Source organism: Euprymna scolopes, chromosome 41 (assembly GCF_053919585.1).
Source record: "Euprymna scolopes isolate OS-2025 chromosome 41, ASM5391958v1, whole genome shotgun sequence".
Lineage (NCBI taxonomy): Eukaryota > Metazoa > Mollusca > Cephalopoda > Sepiida > Sepiolidae > Euprymna > Euprymna scolopes.
In genome coordinates, this window is record NC_136522.1 from 18,056,688 (window position 1) to 18,075,602 (window position 18,915).

Sequence of the window (18,915 nt, forward strand, 5' to 3'; positions counted from 1 at the left end):
CAGCGATATATTTATCGTTAGATATATCTGATCGTCTAGTGTTGTCTAAACAGGACATATAACAACTATAACATTAAAGGACAAATAACAGTCTCTGGGGTTTTACATCGGTAATGGAGAAACATACCTTATCCATCTGGGTTGATCTTGATTGACTCAGAAAATCTGCAAATGAAGATTCATACAATTCAAAGCCTTAGTGGTATTTACAGCAGCTTTATTTCATATGTTTCCCCTATTGGAAAGCTACAACGCTGGTCCTAGATTCTTACTATTAACATTTTCTCTTACTCGGAACCATTATTGTCTATGGACCGCCTTTCTCCCTCTTACTACCGACTGGGTCTGCTCTATCTCTGACTCCCAATTCTTCACTAACTGATATGTGTATTTTTAAGCTATCTTGTGACGTCATTTCGTTTATGTTATAACATTCTTTTTCACCAAGTTAACATTTTTATTTGTGCTGGCGATGAAGACTAACATTTCTTTCTATTAAAACATTATAACGTAAATAAATTTATCTGTAAATATTTATTTTGCTATAACATTCTTTTTCACATTAATTTATTTATTGCGGACTATTATCCTCGTCTTTATTAGTTGTTGTTTCACAACGTTTTGGCCAACTATTCCTCTGGCCTTCATCAGGTGGTACCCGCAACGGATAGGAACTTTGAATCTTCTAACTGCATTTTCAGCAATTACTGCCATCCGTAGTTGTTGTCATCTCACCATATTTTTGGCCAAGTAAGCCTCTGGCCGACTTTGGGTAGGATTGAAACTGCTATCTTCAGACAATTCTCATCTGGAATCATAGAGATTCATTGTCTCTATCAACTGCGCCATGGGCCCCTTCGGTTTCAATCCTACCCAAAGCCGGCCAGAGGCTTACTTGGCCAAAAACGTAATGAGACAACAACAACTACAGATAACAGTGATTGCTGAGAATGCAGTTAGGAGATTCAAAGTTCCTATCCGTTGCGGGTACCACCTGACGAATGCCAGAGGAATAGTTGGCTGAAACGTCGTAAAACAACAACTAATAAAGATGAGGATAATAGTCCGCAATAAATAAATATAAATAATACTCATCTCTATAATGAATTCCAATTAAAATAATATATATTCTTTTTGTCATTCTACTTTTGCAAATATTAATAACGATCATAATAATAACCTTCAACCAGCACATCTTTTGGCATTGCCCAGCAAATATCTAACACTCCTTTTAGAGTTCATCACATATGCTAACAATCAAAAGAGACTTCTGGAGAGAACTTCAATGCCTACTAGACACTATCCTCACATGATTAAGGTCTCTCTGCACAGGGGTTTGTACGAACAACCTAGCATGCGGATACGTTTCACTACAAGTAAACTCTGACTAAATATTTAAAATCACATTTTGTATTCACGGCTCAAATAAGGCCTCCTCGCTATGGCTAACCCACACCGGCTTTTACGAGGAATGATGCACCTTCTCCAAGTGATGTTACTACAAGTAACATCATGAAGCTAGATACTCAACCAGACAAGGTAGATTCTTTGGAATCCAGTCCACAAAAAAGAAATACTACAGGGTGGCCCACTAAAAAGTAGATTGATCTCTCTAATCTTTCTCTTATCGACCAACTGACACCACAAGACAAAATGAAATTCTTTTCCCAACAAGATGGCGCTACATGCCACACATCTCGCAGATCACTGACACGAGTTCATGACATGTTTATGGAAGAGAGAACAATAAGCAAAGTGTTATGACCACCACATTCCCTGGACTTGTCATCGTGTGATTTTTATCTTTGGGGGACTTTAAAACAAAATGTTTATGCAAATAATCCTTACGATCTCGACCAACTAAAGGAGAACATTACCAACGCTATCAGGAAAATCACTAGAGAAGATCTACAAGCAGTATCTGCAAACGTATCCAGAAATGCATAGATGTCAACAGAGAGCACTTTCAGCATCTTTTATAACACTACAGGTCATTTAAATAATGCTACAGGTAATTTATATATAGCTCATTATACCATTACATCTTAATTTGCTTTAGTTGGAAATTCACTTTTCTGCCAAATTGCTAGGGCCTTACCTCCTTACTTTTTTGCTATTTGACTGGATTTTATTTCTCTTTAGCATTCTCATTCTCTCTTGTACAATTCTTTTCTTTTTTTCTCTTTCTGCCTTGTCTTACCTTCCTTTTCCCCTCTTAGTTCTCTCTTAAACCTGAAAATGTTAATTTTGACATTAAAGCTAAGACTTTGAACGATTGTGGGTAGGGTAGTCAAATGACTTTGTGCCATCAAAAAGTGATTCCCTGTCTCTTTCCCCCAATACATGCACTCAGTAGCTTTCTCTTTCAATGCAACTAATCTAATGATTAACTTATGTGTAAAAAAAAAAAAAACTAAAATAATATTCAATATTAACATAGGCCCTGCATTATTAAGTTTAAAAAATAATAACAGATTTTAAAATAAAATGAACTCTACTTCAAGTCCATTTAATTTCTAAAAAAACTCTTCACATTTACAATAACTTCTAAATTCATGTTTGAACTAAAGTCGAACACATATCTGAGGAAGGTAAATTTTCCTGAAATATCATCGGATATGGAACTTCCATCTGACTATACTGCCACAAGTAAGAACATAATACAATGTTAAAGATATAGAAAATAGGTCTGTACTGAGAGGGACATGACCGATCACCTGAATTGTTAAATACATATTGACAAGGTTTTCCAGGGTGTTGAGAAGCAATTCTTCTTAAGACAACGCTTAAACAGCTTTGTAAGTATGGGAGCTAGTTCTGATTGAAACTTTTTAGCACTATAATAAGAATGCCGTCAGGGCCAGTTGCTTTACTGGAATCAAGGTCTTTGATTAGCTTGGCAACATCACGCAAAGATATTTGTATGTTGCATAGAGTGTTTTCAAACACAATAGGAAATACTGGGGGTTGGTGGCCTTGGTTGCATAGTGTAGAATTAGCTGCAAAGTTCTTGGCAAAGAGTTTGGCTTTATCTGATGCTGACGTGATGACCTCAGGTCCATTGATGATAGCTGGGATAGAGCACACACACTTCTGTTCAGGATTCTGTTCACTATTTGCCAAAACTGGTGGGAACTAAGCCACTGCTCAGCTACTTTGGACTTAATGGACTGAGCATACAACTCTCTTGCATTCTGTATTACTCTTTAACAGTGGTTGCTGGCAGTCCTGAAAATGCCTTTAATCTAAGTACATTTATTATGTTGGAAGCAATGGAAAAAGTGATTTCTGTCCGCAATGGCAGTAGCACATTCTGGAGAGAACCACGGTTGGCTATTAGGTTTTTGCTGGAATTTTTTCACAGGAATGAAACAGTCTATACCTATAATTAACCATTTCGTCAGGTCTGATACTATGGAAGACACACTTTTTAAACATGAAATGCAGAGGTAGATCTGATATAAATGTACGGAAGCTATCTCAATCAGCCATAGTGTATCGATATACCGTATGATAGAGAGATATGTGTGAGGACTTATTGCATTTTGTTTTTATCCAAATCAGAATTTCTAATAACAAGTAAATCATACCCTAACACTTTATCCTAATCCTAAACCTACTAAACCATATCTAATCATCCATTCCTAAACTTACAAAACTATATCTAACCATACATTAACTCGTCTCTCTCAATCCAATACTGTAGCAAATTTAGCTGCTTCCACTGCACGAATTTTTACCTATACCCTCTCCCAGTAACAATGGAAATGGAAGCATAGTAATGCCCTTTTTTAACCAGGTTACCTACTAAAACCAGCCCATATATCTATTTACCAAATTACACATGACTCAAAACTTACTGTTTTACCCGTACTATATTGCACTCGCATCTCATGCCCTGCTATCATCTAAAATATAGTTTGGGCACAACTCGTAGTTCAATTCTTAACACCTACTCACACTCTAATATTATACTAGACCCAAGCTCACATGAATAAAAAAAAAATAAATAAAAAAATAAAAGGAAAAAATAAAAAATATATATATACAAAAGAGAAAGCCTCAAACCACATTATCTCCTCCTAACAAGCCTCCTTACAATAATAGTTGCTTACACTGCATGAGCTCTACTCAACCCCTTTATCCAGTAACAATGAAATAACAATGTCCCTAATCCACTTTGAGGAGTGTAACTATTTAGCAGATATAACCTCTACAAACTAACCCAATAACATTAACTAACCACGCGGGGTCGCAGAAATACCTGGATTAGAACCCAGGCGCGGAGCAAACCCTCTCAGTGGTGACGGACCCAGTAGATCTTTCCAGATCATCCGTCTAGGAGAAGGAAAACTCTGAAACTAAACCAAAGAGGAGGGAGGCCTCTTCAGTCTTGGATGACAACCTTCCTAGAGCTGGTGACTCAAACAAATTACCGGTTTGCAAACCTAAAATACTTAAGGAGTAGATAGGTCCTGCCTATCGCCTGGCTTCCATACTCCTTCTTTGCCTATTAGTCAGGCGCAGAGATACTATCACAGTGATTCGACAGAAACACCCAGTGGTAGATCTTGTTTCTTGTCTAGGGCAATGAACGCCGTTTCCCCACTCCCGACACACCCCACCCCTAAAGCTGGGCACTTGAGAATGCTTGAGTACCACATATGCCTGAGCAATTAGATTGGGTTGACCTTCCTCTGATGGGTTGAGGGTACCGGATTGACAGTTACTGGCTGCTGTTTCCATCAACAGTTGAATAATATCGGGATGTTTGCAGTGCCATGGCGCACATGGAAAGGGACCCTGCACTCATCCCCGGTGGGCTTTCCTGAGGCCATAGTCCTAGTTGATGGAGGGTCAGCTGATGGTCTACTTGTGATGCATGTGTGATATTCTGCATAACCTCCTGTTCGGCTTCCCCTAACCCAACTGAAACTCGTTAAAACACATGATGACAGTACAATCTAAAAATAAGCTTAAACCAGGCTTAGGGTCAAACAAATCCAACTTGCCTCCTCCCTTGAGGCTTGCATTCACAAATATCCGTGGGCTTAGAACTAATTTAGCTGATGTTGAAGCATTTCTCCTAACAAATACCCCGGATATCTTAGCACTAAGTGAGACTAACCTACACTCCACCATCCCCTCTAACTACTTTAACATGCCTGGATATCTCCCACTCTGCCGTAAGGACTCTGACAGACATATGCACGGACTTGGAGTTTACATTCGTAATACCCTTCCCTTGACTAGAGAAACAAATCTAGAAACGGATGATCAAGCCTTTATGTGCTTTAGACTAATCATGCAACACAACATTAGCTACTTTTACTTTCTCTACCGCTCTCCCTCGACCCAAGACTGCACCATAATAAACAAAGTATCTGACAGCATAGACACAGCACTCTCCTTCGACACTAGCGCCCAAGTACATGTATTTCGCGACTTTAATGTCCATCACAAAAACTGGCTTGGATTCTCTACTTACACAGATGCAGCAGGCAGCGCAACTCATAGCTTCTCTGTATCTCACTCCCTATCGCAAATTGTTACTTTTCCAACCCGCTTCCCTGATCAGGAAGAACAACACGCATCACTATTAGATCTGTTTTTGACCACAGTTCCTGATGATTGTGTAACGAAAGCCGACAGCCCACTTGGGAACGCTGATCATGCGGTGATAATGGTTGAAATCGCCCTAAACTCTAGACCCAAAACTGAAGAGCCAGTGCTCAAAACAACGAGATATTATAAAAAGGCTGACTGGGAAGCTATCAGAGATCTTATCAGAGACGCCCCATGGGGAAATATTTTTTCTCTTCCTGCTGAACAGTGTGCAACCGAGACCACTGAATGGTTCAAAACTGCAATCGAAGCGCATGTTCCCATGCGGAAATTCTATAGCAAGCCCCACTCTCCCCAATGGTTTACTTCGACTTGCGCAACTGCCATTGCTCAAAGGCAGCATGCATTCCGCAGGTTTAACCGACATAAGTCCAGTTCAAACAGACAGAAGTACATAGAAGCTAGAAGTAACGTTAAGAAAGAAATAGCGATAGCTAAGAGGGAATTTACGGAAACCACTAAAAAACGCACCGAAGCACAAAAACTAGGAACTCATGACTTCTGGAAAATCTACAACAGTGTAGTAAATAATGGGCAATCAACAATTCCCCCACTAACCAACAATCACGAGGTTCTTTGCTCAGCAACCGAGAAGGCTAACATGCTTGCCAGTCAGTTTGCCTCAAACTCCACACTGGACCCTCTAAACCACCCCCTACCTCAATTTCCTATGCGGACAGACGCCACGCTAGACGATCTGATAATCACCCCTGCTCAGGTGCATGCTATCATAAAAAACCTTGACATTTCCAAAGCATGTGGACCCGACCTCATCCCAGCTGTGCTATTAAAAAAGTGCTCAGCCGAAGTAGCTCCAGTTCTCTCCAAACTCTACAACAAATGCCTTAATGAATCTTGCTTTCCGAGCTGTTGGAAAACTGCTTCTGTAGTACCAGTATTCAAGAATTCTGGCGAAAGAACTGACCCATTAAATTATCGCCCAATTAGCCTCCTCCCACTTTTTGCCAAAATATTTGAGACCTTAATTAACCATGCTCTAGTCCAGCACCTTACAGATGCTAAACTTCTGACCGACCATCAATATGGATTTAGACAAGCCCGTTCCATGGCAGACATCCTCACTGTAATCTCTGAACGCATATACCATTCACTGGACAAAGCGGGAGAGGGCAGAGCGGTAGCTCTAGATATATCTAAGGCTTTTGACAGGGTATGGCATGAGAGTCTCCTCAGGAAGATTAGATCTTACGGTATCACTGGTAGAATACTTAACATAATTAAATCCTTCTTAGATAAGAGAAAAATCCAGGTTTTCCTTGACGGTCGTACATCTAAACAATATGATATAAATGCGGGAGTGCCCCAGGGATCTATCCTTGGACCTCTGCTGTTCCTGATATTCATAAATGACCTCCCCGACAAAATTGCCTCTGAGATGGGTATATATGCTGATGACACCACACTCTATAGCAGGCACGACAGGAAAACAAATGAACATATATCTAAACTAATGGCAGAAACACTAGAGGATGACCTCCAATCAGTAGTGGAATGGAGACAAAAATGGATGGTAACGTTCAATGCCACCAAGACAAAACTGGTTTCATTCAATAATTACAAGAAACCTTCTCTACCACCTATAGCAATGGCCAACGACTCTTTATCTGAGAGTACGTCTCTCAAGCTCCTTGGCCTAACGTTCACAGGAAACATGAGTTGGAACAATTACATCGAGGGCATTGCCAGGGCCGCTGCAAGGAAGGTGGGCTCTCTCCACCGTGCTAGAAAACTTCTAACACCCGAAAGTATCCTGTACCTCTATAAGGCCACTATTCGCCCATGTATGGAGTATTGCTGTCATATTTGGGCCGGTGCATCGGCTACTAGTCTCTCACTCCTTGACAGGGTTCAAAAGAGAGTCACAAATCTGATAGGCCCTAAACTGGCATCTAAACTTCAGCCTCTGTCCCATCGTCGAAACGTTGCATCCCTCTGCCTTTTCTACAAGTATTATAATGTTGAATGCTCTGAAGAACTGCAAGCACTTGTGCCCCCACGACGTGAACACCCTCGACAGACCCGACAAGCTGCAAAATCCCACCCCCACACTGTAGAGATCCCTAGATGTAAAAGATCTTTCTACTCCAGTAGTTTCTTCCCCAGAACTGCTAGACTTTGGAATTCCATTCCAGGTCACTGCTTCCCCAACTGTACTGACATGCATAAGTTCAAATGCAACGTGAACCAACATCTCGCTGCCCTAATCCCTACATAGTACCCCAGTAGATGTTTCCCCTGATAGTAGCCCCCTACACCAAAGTGGCAATGTGCCTTGTTTGGGGTGAAAATGTAATTAAAAAAAAAAAAAAAAAAAAAAATCTTAACTGATACAACTGAGTGGTTGGAAGATCCCAGTGGAGACAGAACGGAAGATTAACATAACTCAGGGCAAGTTGCGAGAAAAAGGTCTAAGGGACTTGCATACTGCCCATCAGTGTCGGGCACACGAGTGGGTTCGTGAACAATCTGAATGGTGTCATAAGCAATGGAGAAATCATGACAGAACCTCCCCTCATCATCTGTCTTGTTTGAATGGGTTGAAGTCTCCACAGACGTGAATGTTGGCCAAAGGATGAGCAGATAGGATGTGGTCAATTTTCTCAGATGTGCTTTTAACGATAGTAACTCCACTGTGTGAGAGCAAATATAAACGCAGTAGTGTGAGCAAGTGCAGCCCGGAAACACATATAAGGTAATTTAAGATCTTTTTTGGAGATGTCCCTACCACATGGAAAGCCATCTTTAATGTAGGCACATATTCCATACCCATGGCGAGCTTGGGGGTCAGATTTGAAAGTTAAGTTAGAGTATCCTTTAACTACAAACTCATCTAGGGAAATAGTCGGCCCAATGTCAGTTTCGCTTAGGAATAATAGGTCTGGTTTAGTCTCCTGGGTTTCAACCTCTGAAAGGTTGGAACGTAAAACCCTGATTTGGAGAAGGAGACATGGTAGTGATATTGGAGATCTGAGTTTAATCGTGTATTTTTTCTGGAAACTTTTCATGATGGTGTATTGGGATTTGTAGAATAGGTCAACAGACTTGCTTAAAGCAGGACAGAGAGGGAAAGTAAGGGAGAAAATGAAATGACGAAATAAATATTTTTTGTAGCACATGATAAGGTAAAGCCGTAAAAATTACCTACTAATATGGCATCGAGAAGCCCCACCAGAAGCTACTGCATTGTCCAGAATCCATTCACCAAATGGCAATACAGCAGCCCCAGTACTTTGCACCTGCTGATAGAACAGTTTCCTTAGTGTTTAATCCAAGGTTCGGGTCCCTGACTATCAGGAGGATACTGTCAGCCCAGATAAAACGTTTACCCCCAGCACTCTTACTAGTGACATGGCCACAAGGATAGACATAGGAACAGAAAATTTCCGACAACTCTGGCGACTGTTCACGCAAAATACTGCCAACCTAGAATACAGCTTTTTCTTCTCCCTTTCTCAGAAAAATCACTCATTAAAATGAGGACTGAGTGACAAGTTAGGAGAAATGAGAGTAATGGGAGCTGCGTTCCATTGCAAAACTCATTCATGTTCTGCAGGGTAGGGAACAAAAACAATAAAGTCCACTATAAAACAACCAAACCAAACCAAACACTACAAACCAGCGATTGATGATACAAACAACTCGAAGAATAAAAACCTTTTTCCAAAATAACTGGATTCGGCATTAAATAACCCAAAAAGGGTTGATATGCTGTAAAACAACGAAACGAACCCAAACAAAACCAAAATTTAAAAAAAAATGTTTTTACCTCCAAATCCAGATGACCTTTCCACACTTTGGATCCATTTTTGTAGTTCCCGCTTTTTCGATTCCCGATTTTCATTGTCGATAAAGTTCAAATTATGTGATACTCTACTATCAGCATCACTAAACAGTCCGTTTGGACTCTCCTCTAACGTAACCTCTTTGACTGTACCATTTTCCACACGCCCAGAACTTTCAGTATCCGTAAAAACATCATCACCACCATCATCCAAAATCTTACATTTATTTAACGGCGTCTCGTCAACATCATCATGATCGCATGCGTCTAAATATTGGTGAGGAAACGGTTCAATATTCTCAGACGTTCCACCCAAAACTGGTAATACTTCAGTTGGTTCTTCCATCTCGTTCATTTAGAAAAAGACATCTTTAGGTATTTAACATCCTCTGATTTTGGAATCTGTTTGTTAACAGACGTTTCCTCTTCTTCTTTGGCAAAGTGTTTCTGCGTTGAAATTTGGATCTTTTCTCTTCCTGTTTTTTTTTTTTAAATCAAAATGACAATTCTCTTTGTGAAAGATCTGAAAAAGAAAATCAAACTAATATTAGGTATTGAAAACTTATATTCCGCTAAAAAACAGATGTCACAACACAACCGGTCAAGGTGTGAAAGTGGGTAAATATAGTAATTATCAATCAGCATATGATACTTTGCTGTACAAAAGACTGAGACTAGTACAGATACCCGAGAGTAACAGGTAAAATATTTTTACAAGGTAAACACTGGACCCTGACTTTTGGACTGTTTCTTTGGATAGCGATGACTACTTGCAAAACTTAAACAATTTGTCCAATTTAAACTGATTCCCCTAATAACTAGTTTTCTTTTATTCACTCTCTTTCTCTTTTTTTTTTTAAAAAAAAACAAAACAAAAAAAAAAACAGGAGTTGCCAAATATTTCCAGTCCTACGACGGAAAAGGAAATTTTTAAATAAACAGAAACAGAACTGCCAACTATCAACGCGATAGCTATAGGTTCAATCTCCGGTTAGGAAAGGTGCTAGTCTAGACGCACTGATGAGTTGGGATACAACAAAGCAGTACTGTATGTGGATGACTATTTTAAGTCCCCCCCCTTTTGGGTAGAGCACTGGCATAAATATATCTCACTCACTGCTTAAATTGGCTATAAAGCGAGGCTCACTGTTTGTTTGTAAATAAACAAGCTGTTCAAGCACTGTAAAAGCGATGGGCGAATGTTTATTTAATGGATATTTGATGAGATCATTTATGAGCACCGATCTCATAGGCCAGAGATTAGAACTGCCGACTATCAATGCGATGGCTGTAGGTTCAATCCCAGGGAAAGATGCTAGTTTAGTCGCAACGATACAACGAAACAATACTGCATGTGGATGACTATATATATATATATATATATATATATATATTTCTGTGAAAATATATTTTATTTCCTTACTAAATCAATCACTTAATTATTATATAAATCAGTGATATAATAATTAAGCGATTCATTTTATGCTATGAAACAGATACTGTCAAAAATTGTAAATGTCAACTAAATTATAGGAATAAATTGTAAGATGGTCAACATCATGAACTTTGGAATATAGACTTTTGTCATCATTCACTATATATATATATATGTATATGTATATATATATATATATATATATATCAATCATGCAGTAGATAAGTTTATTAAACAAAAGTAAATGTAAATTTCAATCTAATATAAATATAAAGTAAATTTGGATTTTTGAGCGAGTAGACAAGATTAAAAAGTTAGAATGGGCCAAAACTGATTGTCATTTTACGTTAATTTTATTTGCGAATAATTGTATTTTTGTTTTTTTTTTCTTTTCGCTACATAATCATTTTTTAAAAAATGTAGAATCTCATTTTAGGGGAGTGATTCTGCTAAAGGTTTAACGTATTTGCTATTATTATTATTATTAATATTATTAATAATGCAAATTAACAACTGACCAAATTTTATAATTGCAAGAAAAAAATGTGAACATTTCTTCATGGAAAGAAGGTAGAGAATAGTGAACACAGACCCCTCCCGATATAAAGAATGGTTTTCTAAATAGTAACATTATTATATAGAAACTCATTCTTGACATGGACCGCCTTTGTTAACTATTCTGTTCCTACTATAACATGGTGAAGACTGTAGTGTTCACTGGTACAGAAGTATAGTCCTAGGTAGTTCCGATTTTGGAACCCACAAGAAAGATCAATACCGTGGGCTTGGTCAGTTCTACGATTACAGGGTTTATGTGAGATTCCTGCATTTCCTACCTCAGTGGTTCACAGATAAAGAACAAAAATAGAAAAAAAAAAGAAAAAAATTGAAAAAAAAAACAAACAAAGCACACAACTCAAAGTCTCCATTCACAGGCGCTAGATTGGCTAACCTCTTGCTTGCTGTCTCCTGAAAGAAATTACTTTCAATTGATATCATTCATTCGTGGAGTAGTCATGAATGCCGTTGCAACAAATAATTGACTCCAGACGTAATCTCGGATTTTCATTTAAAAAGATTAATTATTAAATAAATTCCGAATACAAGAAAAAAAAGGTTATTTCTACAGTTAGGAACAGGAAAAAAGGAAAAAACATATGCAATGTCTTTTTCTTTCAATGAGCAGTCTGCTTCGACGGTAACTCAACGGAGTCTTTTTTCGACAACCGATTGTCTCTTTTGTCTCATCACTTATCGGACAATCAGTGAACAGAGGCATGGCATGGGTGGAGTGGATAGACACAACCTTCAACTCCAACTGAGGTTTTCTGCTCTCGACTCTTCTCGACTGACTAAAAACTGCTCTGCACATCCTTTTATTGGAAAGTAGTGGTGTGAGGTTTGAGGAGCCCGGGTTTCTCATCCAGCCAATCGCTCTTCATTACATCATACTCTGAGATGCCATGATTGGCTAATTGGCCATATCACTTGTGCATATTAATTAGGTGATTTCCCCAACAGGAATTACATTTTCCATTATCAGTTTTCCCACATAGGCAAAAACTGGAAGCCTCGACCTCAAGGTCATATCCAAGACAAAACATTACTATCCGACACCATGTAATGATTCCCATCACAAAACAATATTATTATTAATGTTTCCAAAGTTATTTTTTTTTCTTGCATTTTGCATCACCAATCAAACAGTTTGGATCAGAAAGACCACCTGGTTATTGACTGCTCACATAATAAAAAGCTCTAATTTAGCTCTAATTCACTTGTTTCTAAAGCAATCTTCGACCATCACAGGTGGTTGGGTTGTTTTCATATTTTACATACCAATCATCGATTCTTTTTTAATTATTTATGAAAATTTCCAATGGCATTAACGACGAACAAATATAAATTGGGTTTGTTTTAAAAGAAAAAATCTTACCTTACAATTTTCAATCAATTACAAGGAAAACATTTGAGAAAAATATTTAGAAAGATCTACTCTTGTAATATACGCCTCCGTCTCCCAAGTATATTTCTTACATTTTACAAAATATATGTGGATGTTACATGAGGGTTTACAGGCATTTGAACATTTTTAAAAAGCATCAAATATTTAATTAAATGTTTACAAATTTTTCAAGAATCGAAATTGGTTCTTGTATCAGAATCAGGAATTTAAAACATAATCGGTAATTGTATTGGAAAAATTTTGGAATCATCCCATCACTAATAATAATAATATATATATATAGTCATCCACATGCAGTACTGTTTCGCTGTCTCACAGCTCATCAGTGCAGCTAGACAGGCAACTACCTCAAACCAGGAGTGAGGGATTTTTTGAAGCATAAAAACGATGTTGTTGTTTTTTTTATATTTAATACTAGCTCGGGTGTTTGGATGTGTGTGTGTTGAGCAAAAAAAAAAAAAAGTGGTAGCAGGCAGGCTTGAACTCGTGACGTGAAGGTGGAAAAGAAAGTGAAAGAAAACCTGACATCTTACCCCTAGTCCATGACGCAACCGGAAGTTTGGGGAGTTAAAATTAGTCAAAGTTAATCCAACCGATATGATGACTTGCAAAAGGGGCTCGCAAAAAATCGACCCCGCCTTGTAGAAAACTGCCCAGTTGAGGATGAAGGAATTAATGCTTTTGGCTAATTTTTCAATATTTATCGTCTGAGACATCAAGCTTATGATACCGATCTTGTGAAAATCTGCCGCCTCTGTCATAAGTTTAAGGCAGACACACAAAACATACATTTAAACAGACAGGTGAGATTTATATCATAGATTATATTTTTTATATTTCAAGCAGTTCTCTGCTCTTGATCATGAAAAAGGTAGCGAAATAAAAATAAAAAAGTAAGGTTGCTTTTTGACCGAGTTGGAATATGTCACAGTGGTAGTAATTATAACTTCCTACACTGATGATTGCATAAGTTTTAAACACTAGTGTATGTAGGTAAAAATAATTAATATTTATTTATTAAAATATTGGGAAAAATATTATTATAAGCCCCTTTCGACAAGAATTGGGTCTCTTTAAGAAAGTTATAATAAGCTGCTGACTCTTGCGTAACACAATATTCCGGTGCCATTGAACACTAACTGACGAGCTTTCTGTATTTGACATTATATATAGAACCGAATTCTCCTTTCTTTCCCTGTGATAATTCTTGGTGGCCTAGCAGTAGAATACCAGAGTATCCTTTTTTGGCTTTTTTTAAACTCGGGAATCACCACTTATCAAGGCCCAAATGCTACTCAAGACTCAAGGATAAAGTTAATGAATGTAGCGTCATAGTGTAGTAATTGTTAATGGTGTAAATTGGGTAGAATTTGATTATTTGTGGGGACGACTCAATAAGAACTTGTTTACATTGGATTTGAAGGTTACCATGTTGTATTTAATTGGCAAGCAGGCCAGTGAAACAGTGTTCAACAGGTGGGCAGTGCCAAGAAAGAAGCTTTCTTTGTGGAATCTGTGTTTAGATTTAGGCACAGATAGAGAGAGGGGGGAAATCGTTTGACTGTAGAATCAAAGATGATGTAGAGATTTTATTACAGGCTTGAGTCATTAATCAATGCTTACAAAAATGGGGACAAAATGGATGGTAAGATTTAATGATACTAAGACAACGCTCCTTTCCTTTCACAAGACCTCCCTAATGTACTTGTATCAGAGGTGGATATGTTTACTGACAATACCTCCTTCTAATGTAAAACATGTTAGGAGAACGAACCCACACATTTCCAAGGCAATGGCTGAATCTTTAGAAAATGACCTCCAGTCTGTAATGGAATGGTGACATGAATGGGTGTTAACATTTAATGCTACTAAGACACAACGCTCCCTTCCTTTCATAATTATAAGAAACTGTGGTTAGAAGCAAGAAAGACAAGTCTTACCGTGGGTGCTCAGCGAGTGAGTTCATGCGAAGAAAAGAAAGAACAAACATGGCGGCCAGCCTTTTTATTTCGTCCGTTCTCACGTAATCTCGTGTGTGCGTGAAGATGGAAACTATAAAACGATGTTCGTTTCTCGGTGCTGGGAGATTATTCCCGATCAGGCAGGAGAGAAGGCAACGAGAGTAGAGACAGAGGACTGTAGCGATAATCTTTCTTGAACATTCCGTTTGTGTATTTGAGGTGAACCCCCCCCCCGCCCATTATACCTTTCTAACCATCGACTGCCATGGCTACTAACATCCTACCTAAGGGTCGATCATTTAAAGTTCTTGGCCCAACATTCATAGATAACATGAATTGGAATAAATACATAGAAGATACTGCGATGTGCAAAAAGCAGGTGAGATAAAATAGCTAACATTGCTTTTTTTTTTTGCCCCCGCCCCTCCCCAAATGCCCACTCCCACTTTTTTCATCTGTAACCAGAGTTGGTAACAACTTCGAAAGGTTGTAGGGGACTAGGATATATAAATACCCCAATCCCGTTACAAAAGAATAATGAAACGAATGGAATTGAAGGAAACAAAGACTCAAGTAATGGATAAGATAAATGTCGTTTATTTGCTGTTGAAAGAAATGGACATTTTAGTTATAACATGTCCGCGCGTATGTAACCAATGTCCGTTGCAGGACTGGTGTTGTAGCAAGAAAAGGAAATGTGTTTTCATCTCAAGTTTGGGTCACTATTGTTTGTTCGTGCGTGGGAATTGAAGTGAGTGTTGTAGTGGAAATGAGAATCCAGCGTGTAGGCAAGGAAGAGGATATTAGAGTTGTCATCAGTTAGTAGTCAGCTACGCGAAGGTGTTCTTAGTGACCGGTAGTAGATGGAGAGAGAAAGAGTGAGAATGTATACATACAGTCTTTAGCTCGTGCCCCATACATAGTCGCAGGGGTGTTGACGACGCGCGAGCGTGCGCTTCCCAAAGGGGAGGCGGTTGGTTAGCTCAACCTCTCTAGCCGAGAGCTAGTCCTAAAAAGAGGATTAGAAACAGCTTGTCTCCTTGTTTTATACTCGTTTCCAGAGTGTATTTTGCGCATGTGTATTTCCTTAGAAAGCGGAAGTGATGTCGTCCATGTGTGCGTGTGTGAGTACATGTGTATACGTAAGCGTGTGTGTATATATACGTGAATGTAAGTGTATGTACGCGAACGCGAATATGTGTACATGTGTGGACGTGGGCACGTATGTCTGTGTGCGCGTATGTATATGACAGCTTGAAATGTGAATGTGTTTCTGTGTGAGACTTGAAAAAGGCTTGTACAAGGTAATAATCTTTGTATGGTCACAGGAACTATATGTTGGTTCATCTGTCTTCAAAGATTTGAGTTTACAGCCGTTGAAAGGTTCGATCTGATGCCATCTGATGTAAAAAGATGGGTCCCTCTGCAGTGAAGATAATGCTGTAGTTCATGAGAAATGTTCATGTCAGCTTGGCAATTCAGACCAAATTGGAAGTCACTAACGGACTCAAATAATAATATGCCTCATTGTTTAGTCTTGGAATAAAATGTCTCAAAGAGACGAAAGTTGGAGGCTACATTATGCCTCAAGCTGGAGTTGAGTTTCAAACGTCCTTCCCGTATGGGTCGCAAAAATGAAACAGTTCAGCTGCCTGGTTGAAACTGGAAGGAAAATGTGCAAATACAAAAAAAACCCGTGATATGCTACGCAGTAAATAGGACCGGCCGTTCTGATTGGTCTAAAACAAATACAATGGGAGGCATGATGTAATTGTCAAATTTCTAACAATAAACAAAAACTACTTGATCAATTTTTGGAATATAAAATCTTCATTCTGTGAAAAGCAAGTACAATATGAAAGTTTTTATTTATTTTTGTTAATCGCTACAATCGCCAATCTGAATAAGTAAACTCTAGGTACCTCCACGATAATGTGTAAAACGTCAACAGTACACATTTTAACAGTGACGTCATCATTTCGTGTGTTTGTGTTAATTTCTATGGATAAGCGTTCGCATTATAATTATTAATGGAGTTACTTTTTTTTTTTTTTTTTTGCTATGGATAAAAAATAATATGAAACTTACCTTTTCTAAAACAAATACATTTTTATTAACTACACAGACCAGAGTTAATAACATAAATTTAATTTTAACGTCTTCTGTTGACACATGTATTTAAAAATAATGTTCTTTACAAGCCTCCGTACAAAGCGCCAAAGATAAGAACCACCCTCTATCAATTTAAATAATAAAATCAAAACAAATTTTTTAAAGGTTGATTTTGGATTTACAATTTTTATTATCTCAATAGTCTTATATTCTTTTATATAAATATATTTTTTTTTATTATTGGAAACCTGTTTTTTTAAACATACTATTGAATTTATGTCCAATTTTATTTACAACTTTGAGGTAAGTGAAATAAATAACAGGATTTTATATATATATATATATATATATATATATATATATATATATATATATATATTAATTATTTGATCTTTTCAGCTTTAAAAAATGTTGAAACTTTTATCAACCCACATTTATTTTGCTTAGTTTTCGGACCATAAAATATAGGGGGGGGGGGTAGAACACCTAAAAAATATATTTCCGCTAATATATTTATCGAAACCTACTTTTAATATGTAAGTTTATTTAATAATGATTGAATATCGAAAATTTCAGGAAAATATGATTATTATTTGATTTTTACTAGATTTTTAAATATGGGTGTGTGAACAACAGCTTAAAAAAACGTCACTACATGGATGGAATACTGTTGCCATATCTGGGCAGGAGCTGCCAAAAACAGCCTATCATGCCTTGACAGAGTACAAAATAGACTTCGTGGTTTAGTGGGGGATGCCCTTTTCTCTACCCTGCAACCCCTCTCCCACAGAAGAGACGTTGCGAGCCTATCCTTGTTTTATCGTTATTTTCATGGCAGGTACTCGTCTGAACTCCAATCCTTGGTCCCCCCTCGCCAATCTTTCACGAAAAACACCCGTCTAGCTGAATCCACTGTATATCTGTGCCTAAATCAAAACGCGGATTTCATGAACAAAGCTTCTTTCTTAGAACTAACTGCACGCCTGTGGAACTCTGTTCCGTCTGCCTGCTTCTCTCCGGATTACAACTTGGATGTCTTCAAGTCTAATGTTAACAAATTCCTAATGAACCGCCCCCTTAAGTAAATACTTCATCAAATCTCCTCACTAACGTAATGTACTTGCAATAACCCTTATCCCTGAGTGGCTTCCGGGCCTTGATAAGTGATCACTGTGTAAAAAAAAAAAAAAAAAAAAAATACATAGGAACGTTGTTTTAAAGCGTCGATAATGTAAACACGATGTCTAACATTTTCATAAGCTGTAAAAAATTAAAAAAATATTAGCAGTTTATTTGAAGCTTTTTATATTAAATGGTAAAAAAGTTAGGGTGATAATATTAAATTAAATTACAATTACATCGTGTTACATATGGGGGGGTTAAAACTGTGGCGCGCGTTGGAGGTACCTAGTAAACTCAAACTGCTAGATAGTGGAATTCCTTCCCTGCTCCCTGAATGCAAAAATTTAAATGTAACGTGAACAAACATCTTGCAGCACAACTTCCAACAAATATGACCTATATATAATTCACAGTAGCCCCTTACATTTCAGTAGAAATATGTCTTGCTTAAGATGAAGAAAAGAAATAAATAAATAAAAATTCATATATTCACAATATTTCAAATAATAATAAAAAAAAACAAAAAAAACAAAGAAACTTACCTTTTTATTTTTAGATAATTTTTTTCTCCCTTCAAAAATATATCGCCATTTTTATGGGTTCTGTATGCAAAGCTGTCATTTTCGTAAACATCAATAAATAAATTTCTAATTATTTCGTATGCGTTTCGTTAGCTTTTTATTAGAAAGAAAAAAAAAAACAAACGGCTTTTAATTCTTAGTAGATGGATGTTTTTTTTTTTGTTGCTATTGGAAACGAAATCACGTCTACCAAGTTTAAATATCGTCTTTACGAGAACATTTAAAAGTTAGTTTTTAAAAATATTTTTTTCATCGATTTTTTTTATTGATATTCTATAAAATATCATAAAACAAATTATTTAATTAAAAAT

General features: G+C 37.5%; 1 protein-coding gene across 2 annotated transcripts in view; it reads right to left on the reverse strand.

Annotated features, from left to right (window-relative positions):
* The window catches only part of LOC145266367 (glutamate-rich protein 6-like), a 104,416-nt gene extending 85,643 nt beyond the window's left edge, over positions 1 to 18,773 (reverse strand). For both annotated transcript variants that reach the window (XR_013864707.1, XM_080121990.1), the window contains exons 1-2: positions 18,566 to 18,773; positions 9,413 to 9,950 (exon numbers count right to left, since the gene is read on the reverse strand). Coding sequence is in view for 1 of the 2 variants with exons in the window: in XM_080121990.1 (XP_079978116.1) it covers positions 9,413 to 9,782 (370 nt within the window). In the remaining variant the exon portion in view is untranslated. The remainder of the gene's footprint in view (positions 1 to 9,412; positions 9,951 to 18,565) is intronic.
* Between the last annotated feature and the right edge of the window lie 142 nt (positions 18,774 to 18,915).